The 21,798-nt window shown below is 49.6% G+C and overlaps 3 protein-coding genes across 3 annotated transcripts; 1 reads left to right on the top strand and 2 right to left on the bottom strand.

Annotated features, from left to right (window-relative positions):
* The first annotated feature begins 4,150 nt into the window (after window positions 1–4,150).
* LOC120665178 (glutathione S-transferase T3-like) lies at window positions 4,151–6,074 on the top strand. Its single transcript, XM_039944640.1, has 3 exons — window positions 4,151–4,218; window positions 4,702–5,145; window positions 5,230–6,074. Exons 1-3 carry the CDS (start codon window positions 4,189–4,191, stop codon window positions 5,869–5,871), a joined length of 1,116 nt encoding a protein of 371 aa, XP_039800574.1. The 5' UTR covers window positions 4,151–4,188; the 3' UTR covers window positions 5,872–6,074.
* Window positions 6,075–6,159: 85 nt separating this feature from the next.
* On the bottom strand, window positions 6,160–8,048 carry LOC120665177. Its single transcript, XM_039944639.1, has 3 exons — window positions 7,745–8,048; window positions 7,394–7,651; window positions 6,160–7,309 (listed from the first exon to the last, which is right to left on the bottom strand). Exons 2-3 carry the CDS (start codon window positions 7,636–7,638, stop codon window positions 6,271–6,273), a joined length of 1,284 nt encoding a protein of 427 aa, XP_039800573.1. The 5' UTR covers window positions 7,639–7,651; window positions 7,745–8,048; the 3' UTR covers window positions 6,160–6,270.
* A 4,353-nt stretch (window positions 8,049–12,401) lies between these two features.
* LOC120665176 (abscisic acid receptor PYL4-like) lies at window positions 12,402–13,686 on the bottom strand. The gene has a single exon (XM_039944638.1). It carries the CDS (start codon window positions 13,301–13,303, stop codon window positions 12,692–12,694), a length of 612 nt encoding a protein of 203 aa, XP_039800572.1. The 5' UTR covers window positions 13,304–13,686; the 3' UTR covers window positions 12,402–12,691.
* Between the last annotated feature and the right edge of the window lie 8,112 nt (window positions 13,687–21,798).

Below are 21,798 nucleotides of genomic sequence, written 5' to 3'. Positions count from 1 at the left end.
TGGATGCACCAGTGGTATTTGATAGGAACAAAAGCATAGATAGAGAAGTTTTTTTGATAGCCTTTATGATGATCGGCATGAATAGAATATGTTGTATAAAATTCAATTTAAAAGGCACATAAACTTGTAGACTACTAACCATACATTGGATAATTTTGTAGTACCGTATTTTTTCCTCATGCGATCATATAAATATTTTTGTAAACAAACTGTAAAAGTACCTTAAATTTGAATTTTTCTCTATAAAAATGTTTTAGATTTTGAATTATTGAGCAAATTTTCTTTTCAAGTGTATCTTTTGTTAAAATGTAAACATTTGTACAAAGAAATTACAAAAGAGTTTTGAATTTTAAAATTTTATATGTAACAAAGTTGTAGGTTTTGAAATGTTGAAGAACTTTTACATTGTACACTTTTTGATTTTCAAGACGTTTGTGTGTTTGAATTGCAAGTTTAACACATCTTATATGAAATAATTGATGTAATATGGTGGGTCTAGATTTTAGGACACTTTTAGATTGCTTTTGTAAAAATGGATGAGAGAAAGGCTGGATCGTGGATTGAATTTGGTAAAATTCTTTTTTTTGCAAAATTAACTAAGAGGTTACTGGGTGGAGCACGGATTAATTTCAACGAAGGTCAAGGGGTTGTAGGAAAAGTTACCAGAGGTCCAAATTGCGTAGTAATTTTCATAACATCTGAGGAGTTCAGGCTACGGGTTGATTTCACAAAAGTGCGGGCAATAGCGCTGGAGCACCTCTCTATCTCTCTCTTCCTTATCTCGTTCTCGTCCCTACCCCCCTCCATCGTGTATCCAACCTTCGTTTCGTAAAGATACTCTCAATTCTTCGTTCCACAGGTCTGTCTTTGCCTCCCCATCCACACAAATTGATGTGGCCCGGCGAGACGTGCCCAACTGGCGGTGGCGCTGCTACTTCAGCGCACCGGTGGGGGGGGGGGTGGGGTTGGTGAGGGAGCGGCGCATGGTCCCTGGTCGACGCATGGTTGGATGGATCCGGTCGCATGCCACAGCGATGCTTTTGCAAGGTTGTCAGTATCTCGATATGTATCTTAATATCTTACGATAGTACGATCCTACCAAGCCAAAATAATACTGATCGCACATAGTATTTTAGTTTTGGTAGTGTCTTCATCCTACTGTTTACTTCTATACAATTCTATTGGATGAATCATAGTCTCTCCATACTACGATACTATGAAGATCTTATTTAAAATAAGGTGGATTGAAAATAGTATGAATAAGTTGACTCAAATTTTCAAAAATGTTACTTAAACTTATCATAATCAATGCTGTTTGCATTAATTTGTACAACAGATCACAAATGCTATATTAAATATTCATCTAAAATTTTGATAGTATTCTGATACTACGATTAAATTCCGATACTATAATGTTCTCAGGCAAAAAAATAAAACAATACTACTTGATACTGATAACCTTGGGCTTTCGTACCTAAAGAAATTTGAGGTTGTTTGCTCTGTGTTAACAAATACTACTATGTACGTTCAAGAAATTTTATTATTTGACTGATGAAGCCTGGAAGCTTCGCTCTTTTTTCATCCGCACAGGAGGGGCCCGCTCAACCTTATCACCAGCATACCATTTTCCTTCTGTTCTTTCCCGTGTCTCCTGTTTCTCTTTCTTTTCCAAATCCATCAAATTGGTGGCGTCCTTGGCGAGGACCGAGGAGCATGCGGCTCCGCGTGAGGGAGCTCACGGGCTGCAGGAACAGAGGTGACTTTCGCACGCGCATGCGGGGAAGCGGCGAGGCTACGCAGCAGGGTAGGGGAGCAGCAAGGCTCTGACCAAGGCGCTTGGCGGCGGACGAAACGGTGAGCGCCGCAAGTCCGAAGAGTAGTGGGCGCATGCGAGAGCAGGCTGCGGCGGGGCTCACGGCCGCCGCCGGCTTCTTCCCCAGGCGGGCGCGTGCGCGAGAAGCCTGGGGCCACCTCTGCCGCTGGCCCCAAGGGAGGAGCTCGCGGCCGCCGTTGGCTGCATCCCCCGGCAGGCGTGGTGCGGCGGTGGCCCGGTCCCTCCCCTTCCCTCGGTGCGCTGGCGGGGCTGCTCCCCCCTCCCCCTCTCCGTGACGCGGGGACGGCCGGGGTCGGGGGTGTGGCCCGGCACGCGCGCCCTCCTCCCCCTCCCTTCCGTTGAGTGGCGGCGGCCGGCTCTTTGGACTGGCAGCGGCCATGCCACCTCCCTCCTCCCCCTCTCCTCCATGGCTTGGCCGCCGGGGCTGGGGGTTCGGCTCGGCGTGCACTGCTCCGTCCCTCCCCTCCGTGGCGCGCCAGCGGCCCGGTTCGTCCCCTCCCTTCCGTGCGCTGGAGCGGCGGGCCGACGCCACCGCCTCCCCCTCCCCCTCCATGCCTAGTGGTGGCCGGCGACTGGGGCCGGAGTGCGGTTTTTGGGCGTGAGGACCCTCGGCCGCCGCCGCAACGAGCCGGTCGCAGGGGCCGCTCGGATGGCTGTTCATCTCCGGATGGCTCGGCGGCGCGAGGAGCCGGCGGGCGGTGGCCTTGGCCAGCGGCCGCGAGGAGCGGGCCGCGGAAAGGGGCTCGGCCAATCGCCGGCCGTTGGTCGCCGGATTGACCGCAGGGATTTTGCGTGATGACGTGGCGCAATAAAAACTCTCGGAATTGGCTAAGAATCGTAGGTAGAGACTAGGTGTGGTGGGATATTTAATTTTTTGCCATCGTTACCAATGACACCTCTTCAAATGCTAGTTTTACAATGACATCTATATTTTTGCCATTGGTGAGAGAAGATTGCACTATATTTTGCCATTTTTTATGACATAGCACGACACGTCCCCAAGCCAGCGTGGATGGATGGTGTCAAAAGACCACCTTAACCCCTATCTCTTCTCCATTCGCCCATTCCTTCCCTCTGTCCTCCCAACACCATGGCTGCTCATTTGCTCCTGCAGTCCTACCACCCTTCTGGTCCTAGGCCAGCGAGCCTGCCCCCCCCCCCCCCCCCCCCCCCTCTAGCGCAGCTCCCCGCGGAGGAGGAAACGGTGGTCTTGGAACAATTGCGGGCTTATGACTGTGGCCAGTCATGGCGTGGTGATGGTGGTGGAACACAACTACACAAGCTGAAGCACGCAGCGCATTGGCGGCTGGCGCAGGCGAAATCGGTAGCGGCGAGGCTGAAATTGAGGACGGGGTTGAGTTGGCGCAGACGGGCGCGACGATAGACGCGTGGGTGAGCTCCGCTAGCCACCGCAGCCTCGGCACGAGCACGGCTGTGAGCGAGCCCCTACCCAAGCAGCTTGGGACTGGGACTGGGAGCGAGGCATGGGTGAGCCCCGGCGAAAAAAATGAACGAAAAAAAATCATATGATGCCGTCGACTACCCACTGCCCCGGCCGTGGCATGCTCCAGTAGGACCAGTACTGATAATGCCTCTCCACCGTCATGGAAACCTCTGCTGCTCTGTCCGCATTGACCATTGAGTGTGGTGGTGTTCTGCAGGTGGAGCAGGAGCTTGCATGTTGACTTCTTTGCTGTGGAGAGGAGAGTAGGATGGCTGGTGCTGTGGAGAAGAAAAGAAGCGGTGGGCAAGAAGCAAGTTGCTAGCCTGCTACGGTTGCCGCTTGGAAGAAGAACAGAGGAAGGTTGTGCTAGATGCCTTGGAAGAAGAACAGAGGAATCAGGTTGTGCTAGCGAGAGGAAGAAGACAACCCGGGGTCAAGAATGTCTTTGCACATCGTCTATCCACGCTGGCTTGTGTACGTGTCGTGCCATGTCATCAAAAATGGCAAAAGATAGTGTAATCTTCTCTCACCAATGGCAAAAATATAGGTGCCATTCTAAAACTGGCATTTGAAGAGGTGCCATTAGAGCATCTCCAACGGTTTTGCATCTGCACTTGGCATCCTAAAATTTTGCCAAATTCCCTGAAATCTACTCTCCAATGGTTTGGCATCTGGGTTGGCAAAATTTGCCAAGTTGCCCATCTGGGGTCCAATTCGCGCAAATATGCGCGCGAGTCCCGTCCGCGCATCGCCCCCCGTCCGCACGATCAGGTATCCTCCCGCGTGTGGGAAACTTCCGCCAGGCCTTTCCTTTCCTCCTTGGCGCGACTTCTTTCTGTTCCCGCGACAGAACAGCGTGCGCCACCGTCGTGACGAGTTGGCGATCATCTTCCTCCTCCTAGGGTTGCAGATGGAAGATCATCCATGCTGTCATGTTCAGGTACGCCTCCATGGACCCCTTCTGCCCCCTAGGGTTCATCTCCATGGACCCCTTCAGCCCCCCTAGGATTCATGTCCGCAGCCATTGAATTCGCGGTTTCGGCCGATCGCCGCAGTTCCGGCCGATCGCCGGAGAAGAGCTAGAAAACGAGCGCTGCGGTCGGCCGGTCGCCGTCGCCGGAAAGCGCTCCGCACGCGCCCTTTCTGAGATGGCACGATCCCTCCGCAGGGGCGATCCGTCCTCGGAGTCGGCACGGAACCTGCAGATCCCGTTTTGCTTCCTTCACTGTCGTTGTTTTTGCTTTCTCATCATGGTTTAGTTGACCAGCCTTCAACTTTACAACGTTGTACGTTTTTAATTGGGATCAAAGTGGAATTTTCGGATCGCAGGAGTATGTGACAACTGCTATTGATAGGAGTTGTAGACAATTGAAGTGATTTTGTTCTGGAGTAAACTAAATTTGTTTATTTTTAATACTCATAGATGGATGGAGATGCATTCTTGACAGACATTCTTCTCGATGGAGATAATGGTGTTGTTCCTGGTTTGGAGGACCTCAATATTCCGTCCACACAAAACAATCAGAGTTCTCAAGAAGTAGAACAAACTGATGTGGAGGTGCAGGCAAGTCGCAGTTCAAAGGGTTCGAAGAGAACAAAAAATTTTAGTGCTGACGAAGATGAAGTTATATGCTCGGGCTGGTTGAACATTAGCAAAGATCCCATTAATGGGGCCAACCAAACTCGTACCTCGTTTTGGAAGAGAGTTCATAATTTTTTTGAGAAGCACAAGAAAACTACAGCTGCGAGGACAGAGAGTTCCATTATGCATCGGTGGCTAGCAATTCAAGCTTCTGTGAACAAGTTTTGTGCATGCTATGATGCTATTGAGGGTAGGAATCAAAGTGGAACAACTGTCAAAGACATGGTATGTCATATGTGTTTACTTTCTTTTTAACTTAATTTCGGTTTACTACAAAAAGATATGTGTATTGATAAAATATTTGTACAGATTTCAGAAGCACTGAAGATGTACGAGAGAGTAGACAAGGACAAGAAGTCATTTACTCTTATACCTTGTTGGAACATACTCAAGGAGGAAGACAAGTGGAAAGCCAAAAGGATAGAAATTGCCGAGCTAGAGAGACAAGCAAGGCTGAAAAAAAACAAGTCTTCCAAGCAGTCGAGGCCAAGGGATGAAGAAAAAAACAACAATGAAGAAGGTGCAGATGTTGTTGCTCATGAAACCGAAGCTAGGAAAAGGCCAGAGGGGATAAAGAAAGCAAAAGAAGCTGCTAGGCGAGGAGGGGGTGAAGCTTCTATGGAGGCATTAGACAAGATGTGGGCGAAGAAGGAGGCCTTCGACAAGGAAAAAGAGAAAGCAAAAGAGGAGAGGTTCATGGCTTCGCTTGAGGTAGAGAAGGCTGCACTAGAGTTAGAGAAAAAACGAGTGGAAAACAAGGCTGCACTTGAAGAAAAAAAGGTTGCACTTGAAGAAAAAAGGTGTGCACTTGAAGAAAAAAAGGCTGAAGCAGACTTGCTGAAGGAAGAAAATGCAATAATGTTTGTGGACAAGAGAACTCTCGATCCGCTGCAGTTGCAGTACATTGAGATGATGCAAAAGAAAATAATAGCTCGTCGCATGGAAAATTAGTTATAGTTTATGTCATTTTTTATTCTACAAATCCAATTATATTTTAATGAGTGAGACCTTTCTGTTCATTGTCATTGTGTGATCCTTTTCCATTATCAAGTCCTGTAATTTAATTTGATGAACAAATATGTATGCAGCACTCTATCTGAATTTGCATGGTCCTGAACGTGCATGTTGAACCATTCTACAACGTGGTCATGTCATTTGCATGGTCCGACAGCTCCTGCTGCTGCTGTTCATTTGCATGGTCCGACAGCTCCTTGCACTCGATAAAACATGCTCAAGTGCTGAATGGGAGTAGGACATGGTACTGCACTCGATAAAATAAACAAAAATATTGTTTATTACACCTTTTAAAAAAAAACATGTTCGTCACATGAAACTAAAAATCCTATGTGTCTAATATAAATCTGGGTAATGGTTCCATAGATGCTCGATGAGGTCTTCTTTCAACTGCACATGTGTTTCCTTATCTCTGATCCTTCTGTGTGCATCAATAAATTCATCAAGTGTACGAGTAGCCTTGCCACGAGCAGGTTCCACATTTCGACCACCGTAATCGAAGCGCTCATTAGGGTCCAAGAACCCTTCATCTTCAACAATCATGTTGTGCATGATCACACAAGCTCTCATGATCATTCCTATTGTCTCTTTGTCCCAAATGCGAGTTGGTCCTCGAACAATGGCGAACCTGGACTGTAGAACCCCAAAAGCTCTCTCCACATCCTTCCTTGCTGCTTCTTGCGCTTTCGCAAAATACTTTCTCTTGTTGCCCATAGGAAGAGTGATGGACTGGACTAAAGTAGCCCATGAGGGGTATATACCATCTGCTAGATAATATCCCATATCATACTCATGGCCATTAATAGTATAATTCACCTGTGGAGATGTACCTTCCGCCAAATTTGAAAACAAAGGAGATCGGTGAAGAACATTGATGTCATTATGTGATCCAGGCATTCCAAAGAAGGCATGCCATATCCAAAGGTCCTGCGAAGCAACAGCCTCCAAAATGATAGTGGGCTTGTCCTTATGCCCTTTGTACTGACCTTGTTTTTCATAAGGACAGCTCTTCCACGCCCAATGCATACAATCAATGGACCCTAACATTCCAGGAAATCCTCTTTGTTCACCGCGTGCCAGTAATTTTGTTGTGTCTGCCTCATTGGGATATCTCAGGTATTCATCTTCAAATATATCAACAACTGCTGTAACAAACCTACGTAGGCTCTCAAGTACAGTACTCTCGCCAATGCGAACGTACTCATCTGTAGCATCAGCTGGTACCCCATAAGTGAGCATACGAAATGCAGCTGTGACTTTTTGGAAGCAACTCAATCCAAGAACATTGGCCGCATCCCTTTTCTGCACAAAGTAATCATCGTGCGCTTCAACAGCATTCATTATTCGTAGAAAAAGTTGCCTAGACATCCTGTACCTGAAGCAAATAAAATAAAATTTAAACATTCATATAACAAGTATGCACATAGTACGAACTCATCCGAAGTGAACGAATATCAACCTGCGACGGAAAATTTCGGGGCTGTACGTTGGATTAACAGCCAAATAATCTTGATACATCCTATTGTGGCCGCCTTGTCTATCACGATTAATAATTCTATGTCCAAAGACAGACCCACCATGACTTCTTTTGACATTCGATAACGAATGCAGAATTTGAGTAGCTGAGGATATCACGTAGTCGTCGTCATCGGATGATGAATCATCCAATTGTCTCCGTACTAAACGGGATCTCTTGAATGGCATGACGTCTCTTGAACTACAGTGATCAAGGATATAGGCAATGAACGAGAGTATGAACTAGGGCTCCAATACGAACTATCGAATTGAAACAGGGATGAGAGGGACACACCTTGGTAACCGGCGACAGCGGCGCGCGAGAAGGCTGGCAGCGGCAGCAGCAAGGGCACCAAGAAGGACGGCGCGTGAGAAGCCTGGCGGCGGCGGCAGCAGGGGCGCCAAGAAGGACGCCGCGATCTGACCAGGTCGCGAGAAAAAAAAACACCGGTAGTTGAGGTGGGTCCACAATTTTAGGATTTGCCAAGTTCAATTTGCCAAACCGTTGGAGATGGGCTTTAATTTGACTTGGCAAATATTTTTGGGACTTGGCAAATTGCAAATATTGCCAAGTTCAATTTGCCAAACCATTGGAGATGCTCTTAGTAACGATGGCAAAAATTTAAATATCCCAGGTGTGGTAACCACAAACTACAATTACGTCAATACCCCAAGTTCAGCGACGCAGAACGATGGGCTCCAAATCCAGCAACGCTCTGTTGGATTAAGATATGCCACCACCGGTACCAAATTGGCGATGCCCAAGGCTGAGCAAAGGTGGAGCCTAGTGGGTGGTGCTGCTCCGATGAGGTTGAGCGCCTCACTTCCGCTCGTGCCTAGCGAAGTGATTTTTTTTCTTTTAAAAAAAGATGTGATTTTTTTTTGGAAAAGTGTTTTTTCCTTTTGAAGGGGATTTTTTTCTGATACTGGAAAAGATGGATGGTTGTGCTGCTCCTTCGCCTCTGAGAAGAGAGATAGATAGAAAATGGTCCTTTTGTCCCTCCACACGCTGAAGAGCCGGCGCGGTGAGTGAGCGCGTCGGGGAGAAGAGAGCAGAGAGCTAGCATCCTGACTTCCCGAGGCTAGCAAGGAGTAGGCAACCAGGGCCGTGTTTGGTTGCAGCGTGTAAATTTTTTGAAAAGGCATATTTTTATATTTGAAGTATTAAATATAGATTAATTATAAAAATAATTACAGAATCCGTCTGTAAATCGCGAGACGAATCTAATGAGCCTAATTATTCCGTCATTAGAGGTTATTTACTGTAGCATTACTGTAGCAATTTAGCATCTAATTACAGCCTAATTAGGTTCATTAGATTCGTCTCGTCATTTACAGACAGCAGTCGCAATGCGTTTTTTATTTCGTCTAGATTTAAGTCTCCATGCAGGTGCCGGAAAAAAAATTTGGAATTTGGAATTACGCAACCAAACACGGGCCAGATTATTATCTGTACAAAATCGCGGCGGAGATACGATCCGGCCCGCGCCGGCACATGCGACCTTCCATGTTTGGAGCGACGTACGTTTGCACACCACGGAGCGGAGAATCGCGCCCCGCCGCCGTACGAGATTTCCTCTGCCACCGCTCGTGGCGCGCAGGTCCGGCCGGGCAAGTGGGCACGGGAGATTCCCCTCGTATTTCGGGCCCCGCTCCACCCGAACGAGGAACGGAGGAAGGAACGCCGCTGGATGTAGGGATGAAAGCGGTCGGGAACATCGGGGAACTCAAACTCTTTAACTGTCCCGCAACTATATTTTTTGGTTGGGAATGGAAACGAAAACGGAAAAAACGGACGGGAAAATGAAATCGGTATTACGGGATATCGGGAACGGAATCAATCGGTCGGGAGCATGCCGATTACGATCGGGAATCGATAACTCAAAACGGGAAAATACATACAACCACTTCAAACATTTAACTCGATAAAATAATTACAACTATGCATAAATAACATGGAAACAAGACTCGTATAACTAAGAAACACAGGTAAAGTGAATCACGAATTCACAATTCACGTTGTAACACATGCAAACAACAATTCACGTTTCCAACACAAGTAACACAGCCGACTACGACAAATACGGGAATTCCCGCGGGAATTTTCCCGGCTGAAAACGGGAACCGTGAAAACGGTCGGGAAAACACCCAACTGTTCCCGTTTCCGTTCCAGCCCGTTTTCCCGTTTTGTTTTCCCATTTTCCTATTTTTTCCACGGAAACAGTTTACGGTCGATTTAAACGGTAAACGGAGCCGGTCGGGACGGGATTTTCCCGTCCCATTTTCAACCCTAGCTGGCTGGCTGGCCGGGGCCGGGGCCTTGGGCCTGGCTGGCTAGGATTAGTAACTGGAGGCCGCGGCGCGGGGAGATGCCGTGCCGGCAGATCGAGGTCGGCGCGGCAGTCGACGGGCGATTTTTCTAGTCAGGCCTGCCTGCCGCGCTGGTGCACGCCGGCCGCACGCCGGAGCTGTCAGGGTTTACGACGGAGCGAAACCGGTGTGACGCACGCGCCGGCGTCCAGCGTGCCGTACGGATAAGAAGTGATGCCGCCGTACCGTCCCGTAAGGAGCCAAGTTGGCAAGTTGCGCCTGCGGGGAGGGTGCGGGGGCCAGGGGCGTTGATGATGAGATTCTCTCTTTCGAAAGCAGGAGGACCGGGGGCAGCTTGATCCGCGCACGGCGCCGGGTCGTGACGTGAGTCCGAAGTCTACAGTGGTTTATTCGTGACCAAGCTAGCGTACCATCTACGGAGAAGACGCGCTCGAGCGGTCGAGTCGATCTGGCCTTTCCGAAACCAACGCCGATGGAATACACACCAACTGATGACCAGCGTCGCCGGAGCGGTCGCAACTGGCCGGAGGCCAGCAACTGGGAAGCCTTGGCAGCTGGTTGAGCCCGAAGCTTTGCCTCCTCGCGTCGGCGCACTCCCCCCAACCACAACTTGCAGGCCGAGTTGCACTTGCACACGCGATGGCGCAAGCAAGCAGCTGGTGGGAAACGAAAGGAAAGGAACGGATCGAATCGATCAGGGTCGGGGGAGCCGCAGCTCTCCTTGACCGATCGGGGAGCCCGAAAGAAGCAGTGCAGCAACTTGGCCAAGTAGCCGCTTACATCTATTCGCGCCATGCCACGGCGCTCTCGGTTTATTTACGCCAAGTGCTCCAAGTGTGCGTCCTCTGCCTCCTTCGTTTTTTGAGGCAAAAATAAAAAGGAGAAGAGCGCGGACCAGACCAGGCCGCCCTGCAAGCTGCAGAGGTTTAGTAGTCCATTACGTAGTACCATCATGGCATTATACAATCATTGCCATTAACCCAAGAATATCTTCTCCCCCTGAAAGAGGAGAATATATCTTCTTTTCAAACGTTCGATGCCAGCTGCATGCAATTCGTACACTAGTACTTAGGTAAATTACCAATACTTTTTTTTTTGAAACGGAACCGGCAGGAGAGAATTACCAATACTGGAGCATGGAGAATTAGAGATCAAGAAGCGTAGATGCGAATAAACTGGTCGACCGTCGGTTGGCAGTGGACCGGGGAAGCTAGGACGAAGAATTTCAATGCAATGCGACCGAGCAGCTAGGGTTGTGATTTGTGAATGTGCGGTTGCTTCTCCAACAGCAACACCGCCATGAATGCCTCCAGAGCTCCTAGCCTATTGGCCAACAAGCAAGCAGCAGCAGCAGCAGCTGGATGGGAAGCAAAGGCGATCGAGCAGGGTGGTACCCCCCGCGCACGTACGTGCGTGTGGATCCCCATATCGGCCAGGGTGTTCGCCTAGTTTAATGGCGGCTCAGATCCACGGCTGGCACCAGGTCAAGCCCGCCGATGGTGCAGTGTCAGGCTATCGCGATTCGCGAGCGCGAATCCTCCGGGCAGGGAATCCTAGAGCACGGCCGCACGGGCGCGGCTCCCGAATTCCTCGTACGGGACGGCAAATTCTCAATCACATTGGGCAGGACCTTGCTCTTTCTCCGGCCAACTGGGTGTCTCGGTCGGTTCGCTCGCTTGCTGTCCGAGTAGTGAGTACGTGAATCGATGAAGAAACCCTCCGTTTAATTCTGTCGTCATGCAAGTAAGTACTGTAGGTAAAATGTGTTCACCGGGGAATTTGCGTTGGTTAGTTCGTGCCTTTGCTGCTTTGTTTGTGCTTTTCCTGTCTTGGATTAGGGCTCTGGGCCCAATGGTAGGGCTAGGGCATCTCTAGATCTGCAAACTCATGCCAGTACCGTGGAGCCACCCAGTGAGCAGGATTGCATTGCGCATCTGCACGCAGAGATATGCATCTTTAAAGATTTGTTTGAGGTGCGCGCACACGGATGGCATGGCACCTGAGCTCTTTCAGAAGTCAGAACAAATGGACAAAAATTATGACTTGAGGAGAAGAAGTATATATATAAAGTCAGAGGATTAACATAATAGCGGTGGCAAGGCGAGCATTATTTGAGCTGATCTGTATATTTCTTGAGAAGCAGCAGATGGGGTGGCGAGTGGCGACCTCAAGGTCCGGATTTCAAATTGTGTTGAACTTCGAGTAACAAAATGTATATACTGGGACGCCATTGATGGGTTTTCTTTAGGACTCTACAACCATTCATGATTCGTTCAGTGCTTTGGAGCGGATAGGATTTAGATACTAGAAGAAACAAGCATTTCATGATTACGCCTAGCTACCATGTAGTACTAATTAACTTCCTTCCCACAACACTAAACCGAGATTAGAGTCCTTGATCAATCCCCATCGGGTCCATGTGCACCTGTTCTGTGCAACTGCATCTAATTCATCTCATGAATGTAACTTATGAACCACCAACCGGACCCCCCCCCCCCCCCCCCCTTCAGATATCTATAGATTTCTCAGCAGAAGTTTGCCTTTCAACTGCAGGAACTAACACATAACAGCTACTCCTATGCAACCACAAGGACAAATGCTCAAAAGTAATGATATTTTCATAGAGGTAAAATAGGAGTAGTGACTTAATTTAACTAGGCCAAGAAGTAGCTGGACGGCTAAAAGTTGTACATGTATGTGAATATTGGGTGTCAAATATCAGCAGGCAACAGCCACACAAATGATTTTTTTACTATGTGTCGCCCAAAAAAAAGAAAAGAAAATTAAATCACAAGCTAAATCAATCTAGAACCATTGAACACAGGGATCGATCTCCCCCAATAGGGCTAAGGAACAGGAAGAAGTCAAGAGCAACGTCCCGCAAAAAAGCCGGCGGCCGGCGACACGGGCACTAGGCGAGCGCGTCGGCGAGCTGCTCGGCGGTGCGCGCCAGCGACTGGAGGTTGCAGCGCACGATGGTGTCAACGAACGTGCGCGTCTCGTCCTCGGTGTTCCCGGGCGGCACGTCCACGACGTACGACTCCACCACCAGCGTGTGCCCGGCGGCGGCCTCGTGCACGGTGGTGACCGACCGGTAGTTGGCGAGGCGGTGCTCCCCGCCGACGACGCGGAAGCTGAGCACGCGGCGCTCGTCGTCGAGGATCTCGAGCCGCTCGCGGCTGCTGGTGGCGGGGAGGCCCGACACGACGCGCACCTCCCGCACGGAGCCCACGGCGCCGCCGTCGCCGTTCACGAGGCGGCAGCTCCGGATGAAGTGCTTGTACGCCTGCGGCCGGTCGAAGCGCCGCACCACCGACCAGACCGCCCCCACGGGCGCCGCGATCGCCTGCACCACCGCCGAGCAGCACTGCCCCGCGCGCGCCGCGTGCTCGTGGTGCCGCGCCACCTCCGCCGGCACCGCCGCGCACGACGGCCCGTGCGACGCCGCCTTCCCCACCCCGCCGCAGCCCGCGAACCGGCTGATGTGCTGCTGCGGCGACGGCCTCGGAGCTGTGTACGGCATTTCTGCTGCTTCCTGCTTGCTCGCTCCTTCCTCTATGTGGCACCAGAGTACCAGACGCGCACCCTACTCCGCCCCCACGGTTCCTGGTTTTTCCTCAGAGGAGCGGCCGGGAGGGGATAGAGAGAGGGGAAGAGAGCTGGTAGAGGCCGGAGGAGAGAGGCGGCAGCTTATATACCTGGGACTGGGACGAGCAAGTGGGTGGTGCCGGTCATGGTCACTCCTCGCAACTTGCCGAGGCGCGCGCGGCACCAGCTGCCATTCCTTACTGTGGCCTCGCAAGTTGCAGGGACTAGTTTTTTAGGGTCAGTTGGGAGAGTTGTTGTCTCGGCCGCCGATAGTTTTCTCGGAAGAAAGATGGCGGTTTGGCTCCCTGGGCTGGACTCTGAAGCCTGGCGTTCCAATGGGTGGTCACGGAGGAAAAGCTGGCCGGGTTGGGGGCTTGGGGTGGTTGGTTGGGGCAAGCGGGGGCAACGCGGTGGCCAATTGGGAGGGTCAGATTAGAATTGGGGAGGAAAGCGACGCGCATGCCCATTAGCGAGCGAATAAAGAAGATCGCGGGGGCGCGATCCATTTATTCGTTGTCAAGGTTGGTTGATCTTGTTTATGAGCCAACTTGTGGGAGTAGATGTTACAATCAATCAACCCAATTGCCATTCGCAAAGGAATTCGACCCCCACTCTTAATAATATATTAATTATATATATAGGAAAAGTTTTACTTGCTTCGAATACGGCCAAAGTCTGAATAACCTTCTAAACTATAGTTTAATTCAATTTCTCTTTTAAACTACACCATTTAGTTCATTTTAATCCATAATACAGATGTTTTTATTTCTCCATATATAAATTGAATTTTAATTTTAATTTTTGCAATGTAGTAGTGGACATCACAGTACAAACATATTAAAAATTGTTATAATTTTTCCATCGTTATATTTCATAAATTTTAAACTCCAATAATTATTTGTTATTAAATATCCTAACTTTTTAAAATAATAATAAAAAATATGATATATTTTCCCAACATATTTATGATGTGTATTATTATCTTGTAAAATTTTAACCTAGAACTCTACCTATGCATGGAGAAATAAAAAATATAAATTATATTAGGGGTAATTTAAACCGAAGGGGTATGGAAACTTTAATTATGGTTGATGGAGTAATTTAGACTTTTATACAACGTGCCAAAAGGGTCTGTGATATATTGTGAAAAGATCCATGTCAAGAGCGAGGTGGAGGTGGAGGATAAAGTTTGCTGGCGGGTCATCTAGAATGCCGGACCAGGTCGATTCCGCTCCGGGCGGGTCGATCAGTCCGTCCGCCACGCGGCCACTTGTCGCGCGGCGGGAGGGGGCGACGGTAATGCTCGTCGTTTTTCGCGCTGGTGGTGGCTTTCTTCGTTTGGGTATGGATAGGGAAGGGGGCATGGTGCGGGTGAGCCGGCACCGAGAGCGAGTGATCCACGATTCCATCCCGCGCGGTTGTGCTCGTCGCGTCCCGTGTCCCGCACCGGCACTGCTGCCCTGGCGCTCCGCTGGGCCTCGCAAATACTCCCGATCTCCGGCGGCGGCGAGCGGTCGACCTGTCTCGAGTCTCGACGAATCCGCGCGGTCGGACTGGCTGGACGAGGGAGCGGGTGGCGAGGGAGGAGACGACGTCCGATCCCCGGGACACTGGTCTAGACAGCAACCGGCAGCCAGTTCCATCGTGCTGTCGCCGTAGCTTCTTCTTCGGTGGTAGCGACTTGGTGGGAGGCTCAGAGGCTGGTTGCGAAGCCTCCCGCCACGGGCGGGCCCTCCCGGGAACGCCAAGACGTTCCATCTGACTGAAACGGGGCCGCCGGGGCGTGCATCCGGTTTCTCATCTCATCTGATGAAGCCAAGCCAGATACTGACACGATTTGTCCGTTTTGCAAACGTCAGAACGCACTCTGGGCCCCGGGACTTTGTTTCGGGCACCGTCTGTCAGTGCATCTGGCCTCCGGGGCCTCGATGTGCTTTCAGTTCAGTACTCGGCATCGGCACGCGAGGATCCCGACTTCTGTTTCCCATGCCTGAATTAGGTTAGCGGAAACTTTTTGAAATGCAAAATAGAGTAGCTGGAAATTGTTTGTGGGGAGTCCCGGTCTCAGCACGAAAAAAAAATATGTCTCAGTGACTTAGATATTGCATTCCCGCAAGTCACTTGTAACACTAGATATAAAAACAAAACAAAAACAAAAAACAAACAAAATAAAAACAAAAACAAAACAAGACACAGATCGATCCTGGACGGCTAGATCCAACGGTCTACATTGGTGAATTGCGCAAATATAACATCCACGTCACTTAAAAGGAGTAATCTCAGAAAGAAAAGGTACAGCCCGTAGCCACCTTTCTTCAGAAGACTCTTTTTTTGTGAATTTTCTTCAGAAGACTTATTACAAGTTCAGGTAAGGTAGAATCGGTTCGAAACAAGTGAAAATGGAGATGCGACATGAGAAATCTCGCATCATACCGACTGTTTGCTCGGCGAATTAAGAAACGAATTAGTTGACCATTTTGCCTTTTCTGCAATTTTCTTTCTAAAAAAGTCGCGTCAGATCAAAACATCCGAGGAGGATACAGTGCATGCACGCTCGCAACTAAAAGCGCACATCAGCCGGACAACATTTGCTGCAGATACAATGCTCGCAGCGAAAAACAATGATATCTTTGGACGACCCAGCAATGCTACATTATTGCCATCAGACGATGATAATCGTCTGGGGAACCCTAAACAACTCGTCGGTTTCGTTTTTTATCTTCTCTTTTCAGGTGGTATACTGGCATCCCAATTGAATCGGTTTTTCTTTCTCTCCTTTCTCCCCAGGATGTCAGAACTGATAGCGCAGCAGGACAGCATTCTCTTTTATTTATTGGGGATGGTGATATCACAGGGATCATATAAAGAGTGATCAGTTTACTAGTCACGCCTTGCTGAAAGTTCAGACATGATCTTGGCGACGATATTTCCTAGAGCTCGCCATGATGCAGCCCTGCAACTGCAAGCTGCAGGTTGATGGGGTCGCCGGCTCGCCGCCTTCGTGCGTGATGCCATCACCAGGTCCTGTTCCATTGGAAGAGCTCGGTAAGCAGGATCTCGATCGCGCCAGCACGGCGAGACCGACGTGCCTGCTTCGAGCTAGTTAGCTGCCGTCACGTAATCACAGAAAAGAAAATTAGCCAGAGGGAGGTGAGGTTTATATTAAAGTGGGTTGATGCCGTCACAATTTGTTTAGGGGAACGACCTGATGACCTTAATACCGTCCTCCTAATTGCAACCATTTTGTTTAGGCAATAACCGAAATGTCTGAGATGGGCCGAATCAACTGGGCTCTGGTTTATCATAAAAGAGGCGTGGTTTGGTTGTCAATTCAACGTTCGAGATCTCAGGCCCAGACATAAACTTTGTGATTTTTACCTCAGGCGTTCCAAGCCTCCAGAGCCTGTGAGGTTAGTCCTTATACTTTAGTCCCTAAAAAATTAAATAGAAGGGACTAAAAGTGCAAGTTGGGGTTAAAATTCAAAAATCCGTCTTATAGGTGCTTATAGTGACTAAAAGTCTATAGAAGGTCTCTATTTCCACCCGGTACCCCCGCTGCACCCGCCGCCGCCTGCTCGCGCAAGCCGCCGTTGTCCGCGCTCCACCCACGCCGCCTGCTCGCGCAAGCCGCCATCCGCCCGCTGCACCCGTCGCCGCTCGCTCCAGCCATCGCCGCCGCCCGCTCCACCTACCGACGCCGCCCGCTCCACCCGCAGCTGCTCGCTCGCGCAATCTGCCGCCGCCTGCCGTGGAGAGGAGGAGCGGGCACCAGCGTCTAGTCCGGGAGTAGCCGAGCAGGAGGAGGTCACGGTCCGAGGAGTGGGAGCAATGGACTGAGAGTAAGGCTAATCTCAATGGAGAATTTCATATTGCTGTTTCCAAGATAGCCATATAAGTAAAAGGATTATGAAATAATGTTTGAAACACCATCTCCCAATGAATAATTTCATGTTGTGGTTTCATGTGATCTATGTTGTATTTAATTTCAAAACTCATAGTGTGTTGGTATTCGTGTAGAGAGAATTTCATCTAGACGAAACTGATTTCTTCTCTTTCTTCTTAAATACTATGCCATGCCATCATGTAATCTTATATGACATACTAATTAATATGCATGGAACCTCTATGAAACTCCCATTGGGAGTGGCCTAATATGGTCTTTTGTATAATTTATTTAATGACCTTTAATTCTTTTTAGTCTCTAGTTCCAAATAAGTAGACTAAAGTTTTTAGTTTAGAGACTAGAAACGTAGGAGGTCACGGTCCAAGGAGTGGGAGCAATGGACTGAGAGTAATATGGTTTTTTTACAATTTATTTAATGACCTTTAATCTTTTTTAGTCTCTAGTTCCAAATAGGTAGACTAAAGAATTAGTTCTGGGATTAGAGGATCAAACAGAGTATCAAGAAACTTCCTTGTGTTCTCTACGAGTCCAAGGGTGTGTTTAGTTGGTGAAAAAGTTTGGATTTTGGTACTGTAGCACATTTCGTTGTTACTTGATAAATAATATCCAATTATGGACTAATTAGACTTAAAAATTCAGCCCGTACTATTCAGACAGACTGTGTGATTAATTATTTTTTCAACTGTATTTAATGTTATATGTATGTGTCCAAAGATTCGATGTGACATGTCCTGTCCAATTTTTTTTGAAACTAATGCCGTGTTTAGTTCCATAATTCAAAGTTCTAATTTTTTTTCTAGCACCTGCATGGAGACTTAAATCTAGACGAAATAAAAAACGTATTGCACAGTTTGCCTGTAAATCGCGAGACAAATCTAATAAACCTAATTAGGCCGTAATTAAACGCTAAATTGCTATAGTAATGCTACATTAAACAATCTCTAATGACGGATTAACTAGGCTCATTAGATTCGTCTCGCGATTTACAGACAAGTTCTGTAATTAATTTTGTGATTAGTCTATATTTAGTACTTCAAATGTAGAAAGACTTCCTTTCAAAAAATTTACGGAAGACAACTAAACAAGGCCTAAACATAGCCCAAATACTGTGTAAATGCCGCCAAAACGGGCAGTAGCAGCACTGCTTTCCCAGAGAAGGCTCCCGCAGGCTTAAAAAAAAGGAAAAAGTTCATTTTGGCCATCCAATTATTGTACGAGTTTGATTTTGGCCATGCAACTCCAAAACCGGGTATCATTGACCATCGAACTATAAAAACCGTTCACATTTGGCCATCCGACTGTTTTGTAGGGCGGTTTCGCTGACGTGGACGCTATGTGGAGGTGAAGCCTACTTGTTAGTGATACCTCCTCTCTTTCTTCTCTCTGTTTCCCTCTTTCTCTCTCCTGCCTCCTGTCTCCCCCTCCTCCCTGCTCGCCGCCTCCCTGCTCACCGCCGCCGCTCGCCTCCTTCCTCCTCCCTGCTCGCCGCCTCCTTGCTCACCGCCGTTGCTCGCCTCCTCCCGCCTCCCTGCTCGCCGCCTCCCTGCTCTGCCCTCCACCGGACCGGGCGCGAGGCAGGGGAGGCCGAGCCACCAGCGCCGCCGCCCTCCGCCTCCCCGTCATCCAGCCTGGGTCCCCGTCCTCAAGCTCACATGAGCTTCTACGTCGCGGCCGCGGTCCATCCACTGCGGCCTGGGACCATCGATGCCCCTATCTTCTTTCTTCTCCACCCCGCACGACAGTGCCGAACAGCAGAGGAACCGGCACGGCGGCGGCGCGGTGTTCCTCGCCGGCAGCATGGCCGGCTGGCGTCAGGGCTAGCGACACCGCAACCAGGAGGGACTGCGGCAGGAAGCGCGAGCGGCGGCCGGGCCACGAGGAGGAGGTGGAGCGAAGCCGCGAGTAGACCTCACCGACTCCACTGTTGCCGCTGCTAAGATCGAGGACCTCCGTCTCTTCTTCCTCCATCCAGGCATTGAACTCCCGCACCGAGGGATCCTCCCCGCCCTCCTGCGTTACCTCCTCCTTGCGGCCAATGTTGTTGTAGCCCGTGAATCAATCGAGCAGGACTCTAGCGCAGGCATGTAGCGGTCCAGCGGAGCAGGTAGCCAAAGACGAAAGACCATCATCCACATTCCATGGAGGCACTCAACCAATCAGCAACGAGAATAAATCGTGCCATAACTAGTTCGATTTGGATAAAGTTGACCTCGATTTAGATATATTGGTGAGCTCAAATTGGATCGCAGCGAGCTCGATTCGTAGTCAACGAGCTCGATTTAGCTGCGGACAAGCAGGAGCACAGCGACGATGGCGCACAGCGACTCACATAGGCGTGGTGCGCGTCGGCGAGCATGTAGCGGTGGCGTATGGCCAGCGCTAGCAGCTCGGAGCACTCCCGGCAGCGGCGCACCGCGAGCTCCCTCGGTCCCCGGCGGTCCCGTCCAGTCCCGTTCCCTACGCCCAGGGCAGGGGCGGCCCTGCTGGGCGCGACCGGCGGCGCGGAGCAGTTCAACTGGGAGCAGCTCGCTGCGGACATCGAGACCGGCGTGCTCACCCCGTGCGTCACAAACCCGTCGCTGCGCGAGGCCGTCGCGGGCATCCTCTGCCTAGGCTCGAAGAGATGAGGGAGAGAAGAAACAGAGAGAAGAGAGAGAAGAGAGGAAAATGGGCTGACATGTGGGTCCCACTGCCACGTGGCGTCCACGTCAGCGAAACCGCCCTGCAAAACAGCCGGATGGCTAAATGTGAACAGTTTTGATAGTTCGATGATCAAGAATATCCGGTTTTGGAGTTGCATGGCCAAAATCAAACTCAGTCAATAGTTGGATGGCCAAAAATAATTTTTTTTTCCTGAAAAAAAACGCCTTCGCGGTTCTCCGTGCGAGTACACCGCGGTGAAGAGGTCAAGCCGGGCCCCGCGCTCCCCGTCACCACAAAGCGGCCGATGCTTGGTGTCGAAGAAAGCGACACCTCGCGGCGGCGGGGCCCACCCCTCCCCTCCCTCTTCCCCGGCATGGCACGGCGGGCCCCACGGACACCCTAGTGCCACATCAACCAGCGGTACGGAGGATGCCTTTCTTCCATCCGGAATCGCCTATCGCCTCGGCGTCGCTGCCTACTGCTGCTGCCTTGCGCACCAAGTCCAAGTAGCAAGCTCCCACGCCGCGTCTCATTGAAAGCGTGCTGCGTGCGTGGAGTACTTGAAGCCACCTGCGCGGTCCCCCTGGTCGGCTCAGATTTTCGTCTTCCAGCTCAAGCCAGTGAGCCACAGCGCAGGGGAGGCAGAAAGCAACTGAAGGGGGATGGGGATGGGGAGCCACAGCTCAGATTGGAGGGTTCTCCCGCGAGAGGAAGGGGCCATGGGAGTGGGGCCGGGGAGGAAGAAAATTGGGCGGGCGGCGGCGGCGGCACCGACGTCGAGGTAAGCCAGAAGACTTCCCTTCGTCGTGTTTCTCTGGTTGCCGCTCTCCGCTGTGCTGCTCGCTTACTGCTCCGTCGTTGTCCCGGGGTCGATCGGGCGTGATCTGTGGAGGTTGAAGATTGGTGCTGTAGTGCGCATTGTGCTGTTCTATTCTGTTCCGCTCCGCTCCGGGGACCGGGGTTTATGGTATTTGTGCTAGCGCGGTATTCGTAGCCTTGTCTGATGTGTTGTGTTTGTAGTGCGATGCGTATCTGAATTCTGAAGCACTGTGAAATGTTGGTGTGGTTCGAGGGCTTTGAGGACCGAATTGATGTGTGGGCAATCGCGATTTTGGGTCGTTTTCATCGATTTGAGAAGGGTGAACTTAAGCCGGATAAAAGATGGGGGATTGGCATTCAGTGTTCGGATGTTGAATGTGAAGTCCATGTTTGTTACTCCCTGTCTAATTCTACAAATCAAGTGGGGGAAATGATACCTGACAACATACCAATGCAGAATGTGTGTTCTTGGAACAATGCTTGAAAGTCTGAAACGAAATTGGAACAATGTCTGAAAGACTGAAACGAAATTGGAATAATGTTTGTGTTGTTAAATTTAATGGGTGCTGCACAATGTACGAAATGACTATATCATTTGTTCCCCTTGAATTCGAATGGTTGATTCTCTAGGCAGTATGCAGTTGTGTTTCTGGACGTTTCACTTGAGGAAAATATTTCTGAAGCTGAACATGTAACTTCATTCTGTTAGTAGTCTCTCAATGAAAATTGCATTCTGTTATGTTACTAAATGTTAGCACTATCCCATGTTCCAAAAAAAAATGTTAGCACTATCATCGAACCAAAATTGATAATTCCATTGAAGTGAGAGGGTGAACTAAATGCTAGGACCGTTTCAAACTAAACTCAAATTAAGAACTCTGCCTCCCTGCAATCCTTCTAATTCCTGTTGGTTACACAGCAAAACAAAGCAAACTGTAAATTCTGCTCCATCTGTATGCATTTTGCACAGTAATAAAAAAATATTTCAGAACTAACTTGAAGAAGTACTCCCTCCATCCAACTATCCAAGGCCCATTAGGAAAATGAAAAAAAAATCAACTATC

This window comes from Panicum virgatum, chromosome 3N (assembly GCF_016808335.1).
Source record: "Panicum virgatum strain AP13 chromosome 3N, P.virgatum_v5, whole genome shotgun sequence".
In the NCBI taxonomy this organism is placed as follows: Eukaryota; Viridiplantae; Streptophyta; class Magnoliopsida; order Poales; family Poaceae; genus Panicum; species Panicum virgatum.
This window is presented reverse-complemented; position numbering and strand designations above follow the sequence as displayed.